The 21,604-nt window shown below is 48.2% G+C and overlaps 1 protein-coding gene across 1 annotated transcript in view; it reads right to left on the minus strand.

Annotated features, from left to right (window-relative positions):
• The window catches only part of LOC137521692 (beta-2-glycoprotein 1-like), a 122,807-nt gene that overhangs the window by 18,320 nt on the left and 82,883 nt on the right, over positions 1-21,604 (minus strand). The window contains exon 4 of the mRNA XM_068241312.1: positions 5,342-5,444. Coding sequence (XP_068097413.1) covers positions 5,342-5,444 — 103 coding nt within the window. The remainder of the gene's footprint in view (positions 1-5,341; positions 5,445-21,604) is intronic.

Below are 21,604 nucleotides of genomic sequence, written 5' to 3' on the forward strand. Positions count from 1 at the left end.
CTGCTAAGAAAGGACTGCAGACCTCCTACACAATAAATCCAGATTCTATCGATTTGAAGCGCAATCGACGCAGAGAATCGAGTGCGATCGCTTTTCTTCACGGGCGGTTACAGGACGCGCCTGCGGCCCCGCAACCGTCCGTGACAGCCCTCCCTGGGGAGAAGGCAGATAGACATTCATCAGCAAGATGTGTGTCGTTGCCGCTAACCTGCGAGATCTGATCTAGTTCCCCGTTGGCGCTCTGGGGTCGGCTGCCCGCTGCGGGTCGGCCAACCTGGCTGACGGGTCTCGGGTTGCCGGTGCGGCGGGAAAACCTATTGGAGCCTGTGGCTCGGTTCCCCTGGACCGGTCGCAGTCTGCTACCCTCAGGGTTGACCGGACATGGACCGTTCTGGACAGGGCGTTTGCGCCACTGCAGTCGGACGTGGTGTCTGCCGGGACTGCTGACAACGGGCAGTGGGTTGGTTAGGTCAACAGCCAGCCCACGCAGGGTTCCCCTGCTAAGTGGCTGTGGACCTAAGGGAACCCCGCGGGAATCCCTGGACCTTCCCCGCTCCTGACAGACGGCACATGCCCTGCAGTAGTTTGCTACATCCCTGTTCATTCGGGGCCAATAAAACTGGTTCCGAATACCGGCAAGTGTCTTGCGGACACCCGAGTGCCCTGTCAGAGGATTACCATGTGCGGATTTCAGCACATGTCCCCTGAACGCACTCGGGACCACAAGCCATTTGGTATTCGCGTGGGATCTACCTGTAGGGGGTTGTACAGACTCACTGTACAGTCTCCCACCTTCCCAGTACACCTTGAAAGCGGCCCCGTCTGCGAGGGGCTCAGCAGCTTGCTGCCTGAGCACCTTCAGGCTTGGGTCACTTTGTAGTGCGGCTGAGAATACGGCGCTGTCAGTTTCAGCCAACTGGCTCATGTCACACGAGGCCAGCGGCTGAAAGGTCTCATCCCTGTGGTCAGAGGAGGGGGAGGAGGCCGGAACCCCCTCCACCTGTTCTGAGCTCGGGTTCTGAGCAGTGCAGCTGCGCGGTACTGCTAGCACAGGTACACTGTCAGAATGGCACAGACGGACATTACTCAAATCATCATTGCATGCAGTAATGACATTGACAGGTATAGACATTTTTCCATTACAGACAGGTTGTACAGTAAACTCAGGTACAGTTACAGCATCATCACAACAGACAGTCTGTACATCAAACTCAGGTGCCTTTGAAGCAGGCACTATTGAACCTGGTACCCTTGAACTGGGCACATTCAACCCACCTCCCCCTGGTGCTCCCCCAAGTGTATAAAGTACCTGGTGGTGGGTGGAGAGTCCGTCTCCTTCCGTGAGCGACAAGGCGGTCGTGGCAGGTTCATAGTAGGACACAAGCTTGCCCAAATCAGTCCCTAGCAACACAGGGACTGGGAGATCCTTCATAACCCCAACAACCCTTTCTTGGATCCCTAATCCCCAATCCAGCTTCACTGTCGCGTGGGCTATGTGAAAAAGGGTGCCCTCTACTCCAGTAAGGGCAAGGGATCGGCTGGAGCTGATGCTCTCCTTTGGCACAAGGTGTGAGTGAACTAACGTGATGTCAGCTCCGGTGTCTCGGAATCCGGTGACAACTTTGCCGTTCACTCTAACAAGTTGCTGCTGGTCGGTTCGGTCGCGGATTTCCTTTCCGCGGGCAAACAGGACAAAATCTGATGATCCAGGCTGTGGTTCGCTGGCGGGTTGCCTCTGCTGTGGGTGAGGTGCAGGTGATGCAGATGATCCAGGTGCTGGTGGTGTCTGTCTCCGCTCCGGACAGTCGAATTTCATGTGTCCGGGCTGGCGGCAGTAGTGACAGGTGGCCTCTCCAGGCGCTACCGACCTGGGTGCAGAAGCTGTGCTGGGTGGCCTCTGTGGCGGACGGCTCACAGGGGCAGGAGAGTCTGCCGAGGTATTGGGCTGACCTCCCCTCCCGCTAGATGGGACAGTCCTGCGGGTATCAGCCACCCGGGTAGTTGCAAAAGTCTCAGCAAGGTCTGCAGCGACAGTTGCTGAAGCCGGCTTGCGTTCTAGCACAAATTGTCGTACATCAGCAGGGCAAATGTTCAGAAATTGTTCCAGGACTATCAAGTCCTCCAGGACGCCATAAGACCCTTTGGTGAGGCCTAGTGTCCACTGGCGGAGTGTGGTGAGCAAGCTGCTGACCACATCTCGGTACGAATCAGAAGACTTTTTCTGCCAGGCCCTGAACTTTTTCCGATAGGCTTCTGGCGTCAGCTGGTACTTAGTAATGATAGCGTCTTTTATAGCAGCATAATCATTATCCTTCTCCGCAGGCAATTCTGCGAAGGCATCAAGCGCTTTGTAGCGCAGCAACGGTGTCAGATGTCTGGCCCACTGGTCTTGGGACAGACGATACTGACGGCATGCTTTTTCAAAAGACCGCAAAATCAAGTCAATGTCAGTGTCTTTTTCAATATTAGCAAATTTAAATTTTGCACTTACGGGTGCTGCAGCTCCTTCAGCAGGGAGGCTGGGCGGTGAACTCCGGCTGGCCTGTTGCACTTTTGCCATGTTTAGCTCATGCTGTCGTTGGCGCTCCCGTTCTCGCTCAGCGGCATCCCTCTCTGCGTGGCGTTCTGCAGATTGGCGCTCCCGTTCCTCTCGTGCTTCCATGTACTGCATGTACTTGTCCAGGTCAGTGTCCATCAGCTTTTGTAATGCCTGCTGCATTAGCGGATCAGTACAAACGGACAGTCCAGTACTGGCCGGTTCCGGGCGAGTACTTTCAGAACCTCTAAGATTGGGGACCACACTGACAGTCTCTGGCGTAACTGTTGCAACAGGGCCCGCAGGATGCTCAACCTCTGTACGCCTAAGATCTTCAGCCTCTGGTTCCCCTTGATTGTCAGATGGGCTGGTATCCACCTCAGCGGACACTCCCGGCTCCCGCAGTTGCTGGGCATCCCATCTGGACAAGTCTGCTATCAGGTCCCGTTTTGTCTTGCGGAGGATGCCAATGCCCCTCTCTTCGCAAAGATTTTCCAGGTCTGCTAGGCACATGTTCTGGTAGTTCCCGGACATTTCCATGCCAAATAAAATAAAACTTTGGGGAAGGGGTACTGGCTACACAGTCTCTCTGTATATATAAAAAATATATTGCCTTCCAGCTACACCAACGAATTAGTTCGTTTCTCGATAGCGCTAGCGCTATCGCAGATACTTTCAGCACAACACAGGTCCCAACCGCTGCCTAACACTGTCACAGGAGCCCTCAGTGGCTGACCGCACTTAGCCTTCTAAACGGTGCCAGCGCACAGATCGTGCGAACTCTGGTCGCAGTCAATGCGCAGGAACCGTTAAGAATTAGCCGCAGACAACTCAGAAGGGAGCCTGTGAGACACGGGTGATTACCACTTCACCCACTGGTTCAGAGTAAACTGCCACCACCGCGGTTATCATGGGACCGTGGGGCCCACTAACTGACTAACTAATCCTGCGAATAAAACGGTTAAACACACGATATTCTGTCTAGCCAACAACAAACAAACAGTAGCATATCTTCAGAGACCCGGGATCATTTCTGTGTGTGTGCTGATAAGCAGGGTAGCGGAAAGTGAATGACTTGGAGAAAGTCGTTTATTCACGCAATATAAATAATTAATATATACAGACAATTATTAATCAGTAATAGCCAGTATGAAAAATAAAAGAAGGGAGAAAAATACTTAGTTCCTGGAAAGATGTCCTTATTGTGGGAAGAATCATAAAGTCCTTGGTTTCAAAGTCCAGAGTTCAGAGTTCAGACCAGGTGGATGCCAGCATATCCTCAAGCTGGCACCTGAAGAGTTCAAGATGTTTCAGAGTGGAGGACCCTGAGTTTGGGTCCTCAGCCATTCTTATGCCCCTGCTTCAGTAGGAGGGAGTGAGGGCGGGGAGCTATACACCTCCTTCAAAGATGAGATGAGCCCTCCTCTTGTACTGGGGCTAGAAATCATATCTACCCATATATGGGCTCTATCTCACAGAACCGTACAGGTCAGGGCAGATTTACTAATATTTTCAGATCTGCCTCGATGTACCCAGCAGTCTGATACCAAACATGAGGGGTGGGACCCCTGTGGTACCATTAGGGCACTGTTGGACTGCCTAACGGGCAGTCTTTACCTCAGAAGGTTCTGAAATGTTCTCAGAACCAACGCCAGGCAGGGCCCTACCTGCTCTGTTAGTTTGGAGGGTCTGCCAGCCTGGCAACACAGAAAATATGATACATATAGCAATTTATGGAATATGAGAGACCCCTGGGATTTATACCAGGTCATTCCCAGGCAAAGGTTCTTTGAAGTTGGCAGCAGCAAGCCACATGTCGGCTCCCTGCTGGGAAAAGGAGTCGGAGTGTCTGAGTTTCCTCACTCTAAATTGGTTCTGTCATGGTGTTTGTCACCTTATACCTGATGGATGGGCCATCAGCACAGCTTGAAGCCAGGGACTCTTTGAGCCCAGGCTCATTAGCATATCAAAAGAGCCATCCTGCAGTTAAGGTGATGCTATTCCTCTGCTAAGAAAGGACTGCAGACCTCCTACACAATAAATCCAGATTCTATCGATTTGAAGCGCAATCGACGCAGAGAATCGAGTGCGATCGCTTTTCTTCACGGGCGGTTACAGGACGCGCCTGCGGCCCCGCAACCGTCCGTGACACCATGCATTCCAAGCTGCTCTCCAGCTTCTTAGACTTCCGCCTTCTAAACCAGAACTTTCGCTGTCGAGGTGGAAGTGTAAGAAGTTGGAGAGCAGATTGGAACGCATCAGAAGAGAGGTTGGGGGCCAAGGTGAGTTAACTCTTCCATACTCAGCCCACAGCTCCTCTTGGTGTGAGTGTGGGGCACACTCTAGGTAAATCTTGCTTTTTGCAAAATCATTCTCGCTCATCCCTAGTATGAGGCGCCCAATGCAAAAATAAAACAATTAAAAAGAAGGTAGGCGTTGACTTACCTCCGCAGGTGACACAAATCTAAAACTCATTCACATTTTATTGGTGTAGCCCAGATAAGACAACAAGTTTCCTGGTTCTCAATCCACTTCCTCAGGTCAATTATATCTGCCAGACTCTATGTGTGGTCACTGTGACATGACTGCTCATAATTATGTAGCTACACTCTAAGTTATCTAATTTCTCCTCCATACACTCTCTATGTACTGTCATCCCACTAGTCTATCTGCAAGTTTCTGGAGGCATAGAGCATTGTCACACCACCATCATACTGTATATCAAATACAACATATAAAGTACCAAAAGAAGAGGACCTGCAATCTGTAGGAAGTTTGGTAATAAAATCAAAGATCTTAACTCACCCTCGATTGCATTTATACTGAGCTGTCAATCCTTTTACAGCATTTCCATCCTTTCCAAGATATCCATTATCTATGCCTGGCGGGTCACCACAAGGAGAGACAGCTAAAGTAAAAGAAAATTATATTTATTAGTTTGTGTAGGGAAAGTACAAATCCAACTGCAGCCCAAACATTTTTGTATCTCTGTGTGCCTATTGTGAAAGATATGAATCCAAACCATTCTGCTGGAGCCCCTGAGGAAGCCAGCTAAGGGTGGAACATGTTGGATGTGTGTGTAACTGTTGAGGTCTTGCACTAACTCACCAATACTATTGGCTTACAATAGGGCGGCGGGAAGGGGGGCGGGGGATAAAGTGTCCTCTCAGTCTAGGAAATCAAAAGTTTGCCTTTTAAAACAGAAGGAATTTCCAATAATTCAGGTTGGAGTGAGCATATGATGTCTCCTACAATGCATCACTGCTGAATATGCAAATTATCTTTTGTTGTCTTTGAAAGCTAGCCACACCTTCAGAACCGCTGAAATGCAATTGTGTGTCAGCTTGTTAATTGTGACTCTCAGCCTAGGAGAGAGATAGAAATTATATCTATCCCTCCGCCTTTTCTAAATAGCCCTAAAGTGTCCCAACACACAGACTCTACAGCAGGTTGTGTAGAGTGTGGACACTAGTTTCTTGTAAATATTTATGTTGTCATTTGCCCCTGTATATTAAGATTTCATATGTAAACCAATAAAAGTTACAAGTGCGTTGAGGGTTTTTTCCAGCTGGAACAAGTAATTATGTTAATTCCCAGAGTACTCAGTTAGTGAGTGTTTTGTAATTAGCATTTAGCATTGATATATACAATATATATATGAACATTTTTTTTATACATGAGGATTTACCCTTCAAAAGTACAGTTTTGGGGTTAAATGGCTTAAATGCAATGAGGTTTATTTTATTGCAGTTTTTCTCTTTACAAATGAGGATGGACTGGTAAATGTCACTGATATCTATTACTGGTGCCTGCTGGCAAAGATGGCCTCATTATCAAGAATATTCACCGTTCATATGCACTAGAATTAGCACTTTTTGCTACATTAATTTTTAAAAGCAAAGAACATCTATAAAGTCATGAAGGTGTAATTGCTGCCTTGTTAACATTAAGTATGACTGTATGGATTCCAGTAAGCGTATAGAAGCAGCCGGTCTTGCTCCATTTAAAATTGGTCTAATCAGCTTATCAAAATTGCATGAAACTTGCGTCATACCTTAAAGAAGAAGGCATTCTTGTATATATTTTTTTCTTGCGTTCTAAAGTCAGTACTTACTAATGGGTTAATTTCCCATTTCCTGGATGAAGCAGGCCTTAATAAGCGAAAAAATAAAGAATTATTGTATCTCTCCTGCCAGAGCCGGTTTTCTCATAAAGCAAAGTGAAACATTTGCTTTGGGTGCAGAGATTACAGGGGCAGCATGTTGTGTGTTTACCAGGGGTTTAGCAGCAATAGGGGTTGCAGAGGTTGCGACTGCATCAGGTCTCTTGGGTGAGAGGGGTCCCAAGGGGCCCTACGTCAACCACAGTATTAGCTCTCTATTGGTCCTGTGCTCATAATAATCACTTCTATAGATGCTTTGAATAGTGGTAATCATTAACACACTGTCCCCCATCCCCTTCTTGCACCTCTGACACTGTAGTTGCCATTGGCAGGTTTTGGTGCGCCGTATCAATTGTTATGTATAAAGTGCATGGGGGCCCCTTTGTAAAAATTGCAAAATAGCTCCTTAGATACACCACTGGTGTTTACAATTACATCATGCAGTCAGAGTAGGAGGAGAAGCGAGGTAAAGAGGTCATCATTGGGGAAAAGCAGCTTGTTGTGCTGTGTGAGGAGTCTGACAGTGAGTGAGAAAGGGGAGGCAGGAGTGCAGCAGTATTTCATTTGATTTGCACAGCAGAAGGTAGGAGGTGCTGTCATGACTTAGGAGGAATGGAGGACAGCCAACTGGCTGAGGTTGAGCAGTTTGTTTGTCACAGACTCGCAGCCAGCCAGTGTGCTATTGTGTTGAACTGCAGCAAGCCATGTCTCAAGTTGTTGCATATGCTCCCTCCCTGACTGAGAACATTAAATGAAGCAGAGTAAATTGTTGGGTGCTGTGCGATCATTCCAAATTAAGAAGGGGGGGGCGCATCCTCATACAAGTCTAGAACCAGCCCTGCCTCCTGAACATACATAGACCCCCACTTTTGGCATTAAAAATAGCCCAAAACTATGACCCACTGATTGGCCGATCCCTAAATGTACCGCCTTCACTCCCCCATGTAGAGCGTTGATTTGTTACATGCTGACAAGTGCAGAGTGCGTATATGAGCATGCTTTAATACGTATTGCTTTCTGTCCTTACTCTGGCTTGCTTCCTCTAGTGTCTTGTGCAGCTTCAAGTCTCAAGTGACAGCAGTGATTCTGGAGCTCTAGTGGTTACTTCAGAAAGCTTCATGGGACACTAGGCGAAGGAGGCCAGAGTGAGGACAGGTAGCTATACATGCTAATGCATGATCACAGAGCACTCAGAATATAGGGTATCCCTGCACACATCACAAGCATATACCCCCCATGGATAGGGCGCCTCACCCCCCCCCCCCCATTTAAACTTAAAAACAGGGTGTCAAAAAGTCGGCCTACCTGTGGTGATATACGGTAGATTAATACCATCCCCTTAAACAACCTGTTCTCCCCTTTAGATGTTAGTTGGGGGGGCTGCCTGTATGCATTTATGCATTTGTCTCATGGTAATATCATCTGTGCAAAAATCACGAGCTCCTCCAGACTAGAATGCAGCATTGCTAAGAGCTTTCATTACATGGATATTGCATATCCCTAAAGCGGACCTGAACTTAGAACTTCCTCTCTGCTCTAAAAGATACACAACAGCATAATAACCTTTTAGGGAAAAACATTTCGTTGTTACATCTGATACAAATCCTAAAATAAATCTGAGCTGTTTCTACTTCCTGGAAGCAGACATATTGTTAACATCCTGTGCTTTCAAATGAGCTTATGTGCCATGGCAGTCAGCGGACACAGGGGAGAGATCAAATTACAACTTGTGATTAGACTCAAATGAGAGGGAATTAGACAGACGAAATATTCTAAATATATACAGGGTGCCTTTCTCTATGTTTTTCTTCTGTCCTGTGCAAGAGTTCAGGTCCACTTTAAACTCATTCCAAAATCTTATTGTTGTTATCTGTTGTGTTTACAGGGCTGCTTACAGTCAATATATGTTAAAGGGGAATTACAAATCTGATCTGTGTTTGCTCAGTTTAATTAACTGCAGTTAGTGTTCAAAGAACCATCTGGGGATCTGGGGAGTTTCCCAGGCAATGATGAGCTTTTGTGACATGTAGTTAAAGGACACCCAAGGCGAAAATAAACTAATGAAATAAACAATTTTACCTATCTTCCTTCCCCTAAAAAGGACTTTTTAAGATATTCCACAGTTTTATTTTATGTTTAAATCTACTTTTTAAGTTTTAACTGGTTTATTGTTTTTGCTCAATGACACCTTCATTGAAGTATGCCAGAGCTAAAATCTATGAACTATTGACCCTTTTTATCTCTTTCCTGCTCTCAGAAGCCATTTTCTGCTAGGACAGTGTTTTATAGCTGGAATTTCTTATCAGTGAGGGTCACACTGTAGTCACTTTCTGTCCAAGTCATGACTGAGTCAGCCACTCATATACCCGATATATAAATATACCTGATATTTAACTCTTTCAGGGAGAGAAAGAAAAAAAAAGGAACACAGCATAGTTATTTGTGTGCTAGGTGTTATAATTTAAGTAGGCCTCAGTTATTTGGACTGAGTTGGTCAAAAAGGCTTGATGAGCAGACCTGCCCTTTAAGGGGATTTTCTCTGAAGAGAGAAAATCTGCAGTTCTGTCAGCAGAACTAGAACATACCAAGAAGCTGTTCTGAACAAGGCCGCAGGTCTCCCTGACCTGGGCCTGGAACAATAAACATCAGTCATGTTTTGTAAATATTCACATTCCTGCATGTATGTCAAATGTCTCATTGATTATTAATCGAGTAGGCGGGTATGATGACACCATGAGTGGGCCCACCAATAGACTGATATAGGGGGTGGCGAAGATGATGTCATATTTAACTCTTTCCTAGCCGGTATTAAATCTGGAGCGAGCGATGGAGAACTCACTTCTGTTTCTTCCTTCCTCACTAGCTCGCAATACTGACTGGAACCCAATTATTTCTCTAAGCATGTTCTTCCTTTATGTAAGCTGATATAATGTATGCTATGTACATAGGTAGTTTAGTGTAACGTAGGTAGGAAGAAGGTACCTGATAGACTTCGGTAGGGAGTCTAATCAAGAGCTTGTAATGCAACATGAAGATCGGCATAGCTAGGATATGATGACTGTATCTATCTGTCTTTCTGTGACTTGAATAAATAACGGAAACATTGGAGAAGCCTGAGAAAGTCTATTTCCTGTTTGCTGTGTGGAGAGTCAAGTGATCTCACAGTCTGTGAGACGATGGTGTCGAAGCAAGGTGATAAGAACAGTTTATAACAGTGGTGCCTGAAATCCTTCCCTGCCTAGCAATACAGGCAGACGGGGCCGGGGCCGAAGGAAAATGGTTTCAAGAGATTCCACAGCAAAACAAGCGGAATAGACGGACACGGACTGTAAAGCTTATCAAGCTGAGACTGATAAGCTGGTGTGAGTAGTGTGTGGGAGCCGAGCACACACGGGCTGCAATTCGAGAGAACCAGCGGCGACACTCGTGGATGTTAAACTTAGACTGAAAGTGCACATCAGTCCTAGCCTAAACCGGATCGCAGGTGTCTGGAAGCTCCGAGGCCGGCTGGCAGCTGCCGCTGGAGATTGATCCGCTGAGCCAGTGTGGGTACACAGAGCTGACGCTCAGTAGTTCCAGAGATCCACTCAGTGTCGTGGAAAGTTGCCAAAAGCTGGTCGAATTCGCAGGCTTACACAGTCCTCTGATCAGGCAAGTATGTTTTACGTTGTTGTGTTGCATTATCTTTATTGTATGAGAGGAGGATAATGTGTTAATGTGTATATTCTGTGTTAATTGCAGAGTGGAGGCTGCGGGCTTCTCATCTCTCCTGTGCGTGAAGGGAGGGGTGAGGAGGGGTGCAGCTCCGATGTAAATACAGAACGTGTTTTCAGAGTTTATGCGCTTTGATGGTTTCTTAGGATTCGATGTTCTTGTGTGGCAGAGGTTTTGTTTTCTCTCTCTCTGGGTTTTGTTTTGTTTTTCTCTCCCTGTCCAGAGACTGGGCAGGATGATAGATAAGGGGGGGGGGTCCCCCGCGGCAGAGGGAAACCATCAGTGTTAGTGGTGGCTAGAGGGAGAGAAGAGGAAAGCGAGTGTCTTTCTGTTTGTGAGATGTTCTGCACGTTTCTCGCATTTCCAGTCGGTGCTGCTGCTAACATGTTTTTTCAATGTCTGTATTGTGTTGAAGTTCGAGCTGGGATGTTAACAGTTAAAACAGTTACAGTGGTTTGGAGTCGTATAGCTCGCTCGGGCGGTTCTTAGTTATGTCTGTGATAGAGTGAGAAAGATTCCTACGTCTCTGGGGATCCGTATGTCTGATTGCAGTTCGGATTACAGCTGAGACGTGAAGGAATGCTGAGGCTGATTTTTGTGCACTGTGGATAGATGCTGTGTGTAACTATGCATAAAAAAAAAATGTATGTTCTATTTGATTTTGTTCTTTCCTAAGGTATAGGAACGAGAGGCTGTTATGGGAGCAGCCATCTTAGCTGGCAGTCCAGGACTCAAAATGGCGGCAGTGGAGAGAGCCCGCCCCCGAGAGTCATGGCCCCCACACGTCATGGCAGGGGGGGGAGGAGGGGCTGGGGGATCCACGTCACGTCAGGCTGTGCTCGCGGCTCCGGGCAGAGCAGCTGAAAGGAAGGGGGGTAGAAATACAGAGACAGTCTACTGTGTGTCTCGGTTCTCAAAGTATTTCCCCAGAGCTTTTCCCTGGGTCCATGGACAGGAATGCCAGAATAGGAAGTGTTTCCCAGCTAGGTGCAGGGACACACGTAGCAGTGCAGATCAGGAAAGGGTCTGTACTGGGTTCCTTATGGGATTATTCCTGTAAGTGGGGCACCTTAATGGGTGGTGCAGCATGAGTTCCCAATAGAGTATAGGGGGGGACAGTGCATCAGGGGGGTGCCGGAGTTGGAAAAAAGGGAGTTGACCAATTCGGGTTTCCGTCGCCGCTTCTGCAGAGCGGTAACGTTTTTTCCGGTTTTTGTCGTGGACAGGGCCAGAGCTTGACTGAGAGGTCTATGCTGGGCTGGGGCTGTTTTTTGGTGCGGTTTTTTCGTCCACTGATTGGTCAAAGGTGGTTTTTTCCAGCTCCTGTCAATTGTAGCACAAAGAACAAGGACTGACAGCAGTTTATGGGGCAATTATACAGATGATAGAATTGCCGTTTACAGAGTGACAGTGTATCAGTACGGTGTTTGCCATGTGGCTACCTACCAAGTGGGCATTCAGGGATCTGCATACAGGCATGTGATGCTGGTATGCTTAGCCCTGCACCCTGTGTAGTTTAAGTGCAAAGTGCTCCTTCCTACAGGGAGGCAGCCAGTTTTTTTTGGTAGTTTAGGTGGTGGCACGGCAAACATTGATCAGAGGGTACAACACACAGAACTTCTAGCAGAGCTGGTATCGCGATGAAGTTCTAGATAAGTAAATGCGATAATGAGTAAGAGCATTGCAGGCTCACCTGCAAAGCAGCATCAGGTGTGGCATCCGTAATCTGTGCATGCGACGGCCGCGCATGGACAGATAAGGGGGGATGTGGAGTGAGCTGCAATGGGGTGAGAGCTTCCAAAGGTGAAGCGAGCTTCCAAAGGTGAAGTCCGCGGGAGCATATTTTCAACAGGTAAGTACTGAGGATAGTACTGAGGTAGGGGGGTGAAGTTTAACTCCAATCTACCAATAAGAGTAAACAGAGTTCATGAGAACCATAAAGCAACGAGATCAATTACGGTATATATTGATCAATTTAAAGTGTAAAGAGTACAAGCCGCAGGGCGAATCCCAAATCATTAATAAGAATTGATTTGTTTGTATTTCGATTTCAGGTGTTTGGCAATATGGAATTGAGACAGCTGCAGTGCTGGCAGCAAAGATGGAGATGTCAGTCGGATAAGCGAAAGGTTCCAGATGCCAATCTAAGCTTGGAGGAACACGAGATTCCTGAAATTGGAAAGAGACTAAAACACGAGATTCCTGAAATCGGAAAGAGACTAAAACACGAGATTTCGGAGATCGTAAAGAGACTAAAAAAACTGTCTGAGCAAAGCATAGTGCAAATTGCTAATGTTTTTCTTTCCCAAGGTGGTGCTTTTATAATGAGGAGTACCGTGCTGATGGTGATCCTAGGTTGCCATTTCGTCCTAGGAGAACGAAGAGAGGACATTCTCATGTATAATAAGGGGTTAATGAGAATGCAAGGCCCAAGCATGTTAATGTTTGGTGACAAAGGTACTAATCCTTTCACACCTCCCTCCGCTTGGCACAGACGGACCATGCAGGGACGGAGGAAAAGAGCACTTGTGCCAGGAGAAAGCAAATTTCATGGCACAGCAAGGCCCAAGCATGTTAATGTTTGGTGACAAAGGTACTAATCCTTTCACACCTCCCTCCGCTTGGCACAGACGGACCATGCAGGGACGGAGGAAAAGAGCACTTGTGCCAGGAGAAAGCAAATTTCATGGCACAAGGTGGGTGAAAGGTCTGAAGGGTCAAGTGTGCGGGCAGTGGGAATTTAATGGCAGTGTAAATCTGCTATTGAATGCCACACTCCCAGAATCGATGCACCGATCCAAAGGTTTTGTCACAGGAGCCCTCGTGGCTGACCGCACTTAGCCTTCTAAACGGTGCCAGCGCACAGATCGTGCGAACTCTGGTCGCAGTCAATGCGCAGGAACCGTTAAGAATTAGCCGCAGACAACTCAGAAGGGAGCCTGTGAGACACGGGTGATTACAACGTCACCTACTGGTTCAGAGTAAACTGCCACCACCGCGGTTACTATGGGACCGTGGGGCCCACTAACTGACTGACTAATCCTGCGAATAAAACGGTTAAACACACGATATTCTGTCTAGCCAACAACAAACAAACAGTAGCGTATCTTCAGAGACCCGGGATCATTTCTGTGTGTGCTGATAAGCAGGGTAGCGGAAAGTGAATGACTTGGAGAAAGTCGTTTATTCACGCAATATAAATAATTAATATATACAGACAATTATGAAAATGAACAATTATGAAAACAGTAATAGCCAGTATAAAAAATAAAAGAAGGGAGAAAATTACTTAGTTCCTGGAAAGATGTCCTTATTGTGGGAAGAATCATAAAGTCCTTGGTTTCAAAGTCCAGAGTTCAGAGTTCAGACCAGGTGGATACCAGCATATCCTCAAGCTGGCATCTGATGAGTGCAAGATGGTTCAGTGTGGAGGACTCAGCCCGCCTGCTGGCTCTGTGCTTTTGATGAAGCTGGTTTGGGGGTGTGGCAATGCCAGCCCCCTCTGAGCTACCAGCAAATGACAGTTCATTCCCTCTGAGAGATTTTAGAGCTAAACTTATGAATTGCTGTAACTCCTGAACCATACACGTTACATTTAGGGGGGTAACAGCTTCATACTTGGAGGAAAATACAGATTAATATGATACCTGACATGGCTAGTGCATCAGATCAGGGTCCTGAGTAGATTCATACCTGGGTGGTAGGGGCCCCGGGCCCCTCTCGACTGGTATCAAGAGATCCAGCATGACCCTACGGATCCAATGATACCGCTCTCATAACCACCCTATTTATTGTATTCTGTAAATGGGCAAAAGATTATATTGTACATTCATTTCTTCCTGCTAAGGCCGGAGTCAGCCTGACTGGAGTCCAGCTGTGTCTGCTTCTTGTCTATGAAAGGCCCTGTTGGCTCCTTCAATTAACATCTGAATGTGAAATCTGCTTAGACAACTTTGAGTTTACACCTCTGGCTTGATCAGCAGTCACAGGGCCAGTCTTCCTGCCAGCTGCTTGTCACCTTATACCTGATGGATGGGCCATCAGCACAGCTTGAAGCCAGGGACTCTCCAGTGCAGATTAGGCTCAGGCTCATTAGCATATCAAAAGAGCCAACCAGCATTGGGAATGGTGCTCTCTTTGCTAAGAAAAGGACTTTAGCTGTCCCTACACACTCAACCCAGATTGTACCGTTTTGAAGCGCAATCGATGCAGGAATCGAGTGCGATCGTTCTTTTCTTCACGGGCGGTTCCAGGACGCGCCTGCGTCCCCGCAATCGTCCGTGACAGCCCTCCCCCTTGTCCGTGGCTTAGCCACTCATCCGCAAGATGTGTGGCGGCGCCGCTAACCTGGCTGACGGGCCTCGAGTTGCCGGTACGGCGGGAAAACCTATTGGAGCCTGTGGCTCGGTTCCCCTGGACCGGTCGCGGTCTGCTACCCTCAGGGTTGACCCAACATGGACCGTTCTGGACAGGGCGTTTGCGCCACTGCAGTCGGACGTGGTGTCTGCCGGGACTGCGGACAACGGGCAGTGGGTTGGTTAGGTCAACAGCCAGCCCACGCAGGGTTCCCCTGCTGAGTGGCTGTGGACCTAAGGGAACCCCGCGGGAATCCCTGGACCTTCCCAGCTCCTGACAGACGGCACATGCCCTGCAGTAGTTTGCTACATCCCTGTTCATCCGGGGCCAATAAAACTGTTTCCGAATACCGGCGAGTGTCTTGCGGACACCCGAGTGCCCGGTCAGAGGATTACCATGTGCGGATTTCAGCACATGTCCCCTAAACGCACTCGGGACCACAAGCCACTTGGTATCCGCGTGGGATCTACCTGTAGGGGGCTGTACAGACTCACTGTACAGTCTCCCACCTTCCCAGTACACCTTGAAAGCGGCCCCGTCTGCGAGGGGCTCAGCGGCTTGCTGCCTGAGCACCTCCAGGCTTGGGTCACTTTGTAGTGCGGCTGAGAATATGGCGCTGTCAGTTTCAGCCAACTGGCTCATGTCACACGAGGCCAGCGGCTGAAAGGTCTCATCCCTGTGGTCAGAGGAGGGGGAGGAGGCCGGAACCCCCTCCACCTGTCCTGAGCTCGGGTTCTGAGCAGTGCAGCTGCGCGGTACTGCTAGCACCGGTACACTGTCAGAATGGCACAGACGGACATTACTCAAATCATCATTGCATGCAGTAATGACATTGACAGGTATAGACATTTTTTCATTACAGACAGGTTGTACAGTAAACTCAGGTACAGTTACAGCATCATCACAACAGACAGTCTGTACATCAAACTCAGGTGCCTTTGAAGCAGGCACTATTGAACCTGGTACCCTTGAACTGGGCACATTTAACCCACCTCCCCCTGGTGCTCCCCCAAGTGTATAAAGTACCTGGTGGTGGGTGGAGAGTCCGTCTCCTTCCGTGAGCGACAAGGCGGTCGTGGCAGGTTCATAGTAGGACACAAGCTTGCCCAAATCAGTCCCCAGCAACACAGGGACTGGGAGATCCTTCATAACCCCAACAACCCTTTCGTGGACCCCTCCCACTCCCCAATCCAGCTTCACTCTTGCGTGGGCTATGTGGAAAAGGGTGCCCTCTACTCCAGTAAGGGCAAGGGATCGGCTGGAGCTGATGCTCTCCTTTGGCACAAGATGTGAGTGAACTAACGTGATGTCAGCTCCGGTGTCTCGAAATCCGGTGACAACTTTGCCGTTCACTCTAACAAGTTGCTGCTGGTCGGTTCAGTCGCGGATTTCCTTTCCGCGTGCAAACAGGACAAAATCTGACGATCCAGGCTGTGGTTCGCTGGCGGGTTGCCTCTGCTGTGGGTGAGGTACAGGTGATGCAGATGATCCAGGTGCTGGTGGTGTCTGTCTCCGCTCCGGACAGTCGAATTTCATGTGTCCGGGCTGGCGGCAGTAGTGACAGGTGACCTCTCCAGGCGCTGCAGGCCTGGGTGCAGCAGCTGCGCTGGGTGGCCTCTGTGGCGGACGGCTCACAGGGGCAGGAGGGTCTGCCGAGGTATTGGGCTGACCTCCTCTCCAGCTGGATGGGACAGTTCTGCGGGGATCAGCCACCCGGGTAGTTGCAAAAGTTTCAGCAAGGTCTGCAGCGACAGTGGCTGAAGCCGGCCTGCGTTCTAACACAAACTGTCGTACATCAGCAGGGCAAATGTTCAGAAATTGTTCGAGGACTATCAAGTCCTCCAGGACGCCATAAGACCCTTTGGTGAGGCCTAGCGTCCACTGGCGGAGTGTGGTGAGCAAGCTGCTGACCACATCTCGGTACGAATCAGAAGACTTTTTCTGCCAGGCCCTGAACTTTTTCCGATAGGCTTCTGGCGTCAGCTGGTACTTAGTAATGATAGCGTCTTTTATAGCAGCATAATCATTATCCTTCTCCGCAGGCAATTCTGCGAAGGCATCAAGCGCTTTATAGCGCAGCAAAGGTGTCAGATGTCTGGCCCACTGGTCTTGGGACAGACGATACTGACGGCATGCTTTTTCAAAAGACCGCAAAAACAAGTCAATGTCTGTGTCTTTTTCAATATTAGCAAATTTAAACTTTGCACTTACGGGTGCTGCAGCTCCTTCAGCAGGGAGGCTGGGCGGTGAACTCCGGCTGGCCTGTTGCACTTTTGCCATGTTTAGCTCATGCTGTCGTTGGCGTTCCCGCTCAGCGGCATCCCTCTCCGCGTGGCGTTCTGCAGCAGCAGCAGCAGCCTTGCGTTCTGCAGATTGGCGTTCCCGTTCCTCTCGTGCTTCCATGTACTGCATGTACTTTTCCAGGTCAGTCTCCATCAGCTTTTGTAATGCCTGCTGCATTACCGGGTCAGCACCCATGGACAGTCCAGTACTGGCCGGTTCCAGGCGAGTACTTTCAGAAACTCTGGGGTTGGGGTCCACACTGACATTCTCTGGCGTAACTGTTGCAACAGGGCCCGCAGGATGCTCAACCTCTGTACGCCTAAGATCTTCAGCCTCTGGTTCCCCTTGATTGTCAGATGGGCTGGTATCCACCTCAGCGGACACTCCCAGCTCCCGCAGTTGCTGGGCATCCCATCTGGACAAGTCTGCCATCAGGTCCCGTTTTGTCTTGCGGAGGATGCCAATGCCCCTCTCTTCGCAAAGATTTTCCAGGTCTGCTAGGCACATGTTCTGGTAGTTCCCGGACATTTCCATGCCAAATAAAATAAAACTTTTGGGGAGGGGTACTGGCTACACAGTCTCTCTGTATATATAAAAAATATATTGCCTTCCAGCTACACCAACGAATTAGTTCGTTTCTCGATAGCGCTAGCGCTATCGCAGATACTTTCAGCACAACACAGGTCCCAACCGCTGCCTAACACTGTCACAGGAGCCCTCGTGGCTGACCGCACTTAGCCTTCTAAACGGTGCCAGTGCACAGATCGTGCGAACTCTGGTCGCAGTCAATGCGCAGGAACCGTTAAGAATTAGCCGCAGACAACTCAGAAGGGAGCCTGTGAGACACGGGTGATTACAACGTCACCTACTGGTTCAGAGTAAACTGCCACCACCGCGGTTACTATGGGACCGTGGGGCCCACTAACTGACTGACTAATCCTGCGAATAAAACGGTTAAACACACGATATTCTGTCTAGCCAACAACAAACAAACAGTAGCGTATCTTCAGAGACCCGGGATCATTTCTGTGTGTGCTGATAAGCAGGGTAGCGGAAAGTGAATGACTTGGAGAAAGTCGTTTATTCACGCAATATAAATAATTAATATATACAGACAATTATGAAAATCAACAATTATGAAAACAGTAATAGCCAGTATGAAAAATAAAAGAAGGGAGAAAATTACTTAGTTCCTGGAAAGATGTCCTTATTGTGGGAAGATTCATAAAGTCCTTGGTTTCAAAGTCCAGAGTTCAGAGTTCAGACCAGGTGGATACCAGCATATCCTCAAGCTGGCATCTGATGAGTGCAAGATGGTTCAGTGTGGAGGACTCAGCCCGCCTGCTGGCTCTGTGCTTTTGATGAAGCTGGTTTGGGGGTGTGGCAATGCCAGCCCCCTCTGAGCTACCAGCAAATGACAGTTCATTCCCTCTGAGAGATTTTAGAGCTAAACTTATGAATTGCTGTAACTCCTGAACCATACACGTTACATTTAGGGGGGTAACAGCTTCATACTTGGAGGAAAATACAGATTAATATGATACCTGACATGGCTAGTGCATCAGATCAGGGTCCTGAGTAGATTCATACCTGGGTGGTAGGGGCCCCGGGCCCCTCTCGACTGGTATCAAGAGATCCAGCATGACCCTACGGATCCAATGATACCGCTCTCATAACCACCCTATTTATTGTATTCTGTAAATGGGCAAAAGATTATATTGTACATTCATTTCTTCCTGCTAAGGCCGGAGTCAGCCTGACTGGAGTCCAGCTGTGTCTGCTTCTTGTCTATGAAAGGCCCTGTTGGCTCCTTCAATTAACATCTGAATGTGAAATCTGCTTAGACAACTTTGAGTTTACACCTCTGGCTTGATCAGCAGTCACAGGACCAGTCTTCCTGCCAGCTGCTTGTCACCTTATACCTGATGGATGGGCCATCAGCACAGCTTGAAGCCAGGGACTCTCCAGTGCAGATTAGGCTCAGGCTCATTAGCATATCAAAAGAGCCAACCAGCATTGGGAATGGTGCTCTCTTTGCTAAGAAAAGGACTTTAGCTGTCCCTACACACTCAACCCAGATTGTACCGTTTTGAAGCGCAATCGATGCAGGAATCGAGTGCGATCGTTCTTTTCTTCACGGGCGGTTCCAGGACGCGCCTGCGTCCCCGCAATCGTCCGTGACAGGTTTGTTAAAAGGTACATTGCAGTACAATGGGTACATGCAAAAGGTGGAGTGTGTGATTCAGGGGTACCTTGTCTTGGTTATGCAGAGTGAGATGGTTCCAGATTGGAGAGGAACGAGCAGGGGGCGTCAATTCTCTTACCAGAGAGACGCAAGGGACAACATCACACTCTGGAGCTACCAACAGAGAGTGCCTCTGAAACAACTATACACACGTAAAGGCTGGAAAGCCAAGGGTGGGTGGTTCTCGAAACAAGAAGTAACAATCGAGATCAAGCCACATTTCCAGGTGACAAAGAGGGTGGGGAGAGCGGTCCCGGGGGAGGGAAAGCCCACACAGGGAACCCCATTCACACCACACGGGTCACAACAGGGGACGATATTACACAGTCCATATGCAGCAGCTTATCCTCAGGATAGTTGGGTAAGTGAAGAGGTACTCTTAATCGAAAGATTGCAGAGAGTACAGTCTTCCCGACCTCAGGTACATATGGTGCCTCAGGATGTAAGGGGGGAAGAGGTCCAATCAGGACAGCTGGGGACATATTTTGTCAGCGAGAGATTGGACAAGGGGAGGTATATTAATTTTTCTGGAGAAGGATCTTTTGCATGGCAGCTTCGAGATGTTTGGGTGAACAAATGGAAACGGTGCAACATTCCTTTAGGCACCGCTACTTCCTTAGTTCCCACCTCAACCCGTGTCTTACACCAGGACCTGAGAGGTCAACCTTTTTGGTGCGAGACGGGGAGGTGAAGCAAGTAGAGTTGTCCTCATGTGGGCAATTCTTGCAGAAGTACCTGCGTTGGCCGGGGCAAGTCAAATTTAGTGAAGATGCCTGCAGGCTCAATAACGCAGAGTGCGAGGCTACCATTCAAAAGATCCACCCTGAAGCCCAACCGATAGTTCCGGTGGCTGAAGGAAAGGTTTGGTTTTTTAACATAAGGTCTAATGATACATTCAAGGTATATTCTCATAATTGTTCCGATAAGGGGGAGTTTCCAAGGGGAACATATTGTGTGAGTGGAGATCCCATATGGATCCTGTCATCCAGGTTTGATGACGTTGTTTCTCAAATTGTTAAGAGAACTCTAAAGGTCAAAGTTTCACGGGTAGTTCCCGTCCTGAAAGAGAACCCGACATGGGACAAAGGGGAACAGGGTTTGATCCAAGACGACCACATTTTGTTACAAAGGTTAAACAAACAGTACACTAAGTTAGAGGTAAGATTTCACCATGATACAGGTGATCTTAACGAGGTAGAACACAAAAATGAGCAGGTGAGTTCCAGTCTGCCCTGGTGGACAAAGGTTCCGGTGATGTTCCAGGGACACTCGGATGGGGCATCTGCAGTTCCAAAGTTCTTTCTACACCCACTGGTCGTCTGGATGGGGATGACAACTTTAGGCATCATTGTCCAGGTGAGGTTGCGGGTTAAAATTACGTAAAATAAATTAACCTGGTCCAGAGATTGGTGCCTCATAAACAATCTACTGAACCAATAGTTTAAATTAAGGGATAAACAGGGTTACGGGTATAGGTTTAGTAGTACCTAGGAGCTGATTGTATAAAGGCGCTCTTTTAGAAGGCACCTGGCACTGCTCCGTTTTGTAACAAACAAACGAGTTTCACTTTTCTGTGGTCATGCAAGTTTGTGAGTGATACGCAAGTGACGCAAATGCTGAGCATGTGGTATTGAGGGACTTAGAAGTAGGGCTTCCCCAGAGAGCCTGGTTACAGGAAGACCAAGAGGTCTTGCTCTCTCTCTTCCAGGGGTAACCACCGAGAGCAGAGAAGTTGTGTGAGCACGAACATCGAAAAGTGAAACATAAACGAAAGAAACCAGGTACTGGGAGGTTCAGACGCTGGGATCTGCGGGTCAAGCCGTTTTAGGGGGGATTGTTATAATTTAAGTAGGCCTCAGTTATTTGGACTGAGTTGGTCAAAAAGGCTTGATGAGCAGACCTGCCCTTTAACGGGATTTTCTCTGAAGAGAGAAAATCTGCAGTTTTGTCAGAAGAACTAGAACATACCAAGAAGCTGTTCTGAACAAGGCCGCAGGTCTCCCTGACCTGGGCCTGGAACAATAAACATCAGTCATGTTTTGTAAATATTCACATTCCTGCATGTATGTCAAATGTCTCATTGATTATTAATCGAGTAGGCGGGTATGATGACACCATGAGTGGGTCCACCAATAGACTGATATAGGGGGTGGCGAAGATGATGTCATATTTAACTCTTTCCTAGCCGGTATTAAATCTGGAGCGAGCGATGGAGAACTCACTTGTTTCTTCCTTCCTCACTAGCTCGCAATACTGACTGGAACCCAATTATTTCTCTAAGCATGTTCTTCCTTTATGTAAGCTGATA

The sequence above is a fragment of the Hyperolius riggenbachi genome, chromosome 6, assembly GCF_040937935.1.
Source record: "Hyperolius riggenbachi isolate aHypRig1 chromosome 6, aHypRig1.pri, whole genome shotgun sequence".
In the NCBI taxonomy this organism is placed as follows: domain Eukaryota; kingdom Metazoa; phylum Chordata; class Amphibia; order Anura; family Hyperoliidae; genus Hyperolius; species Hyperolius riggenbachi.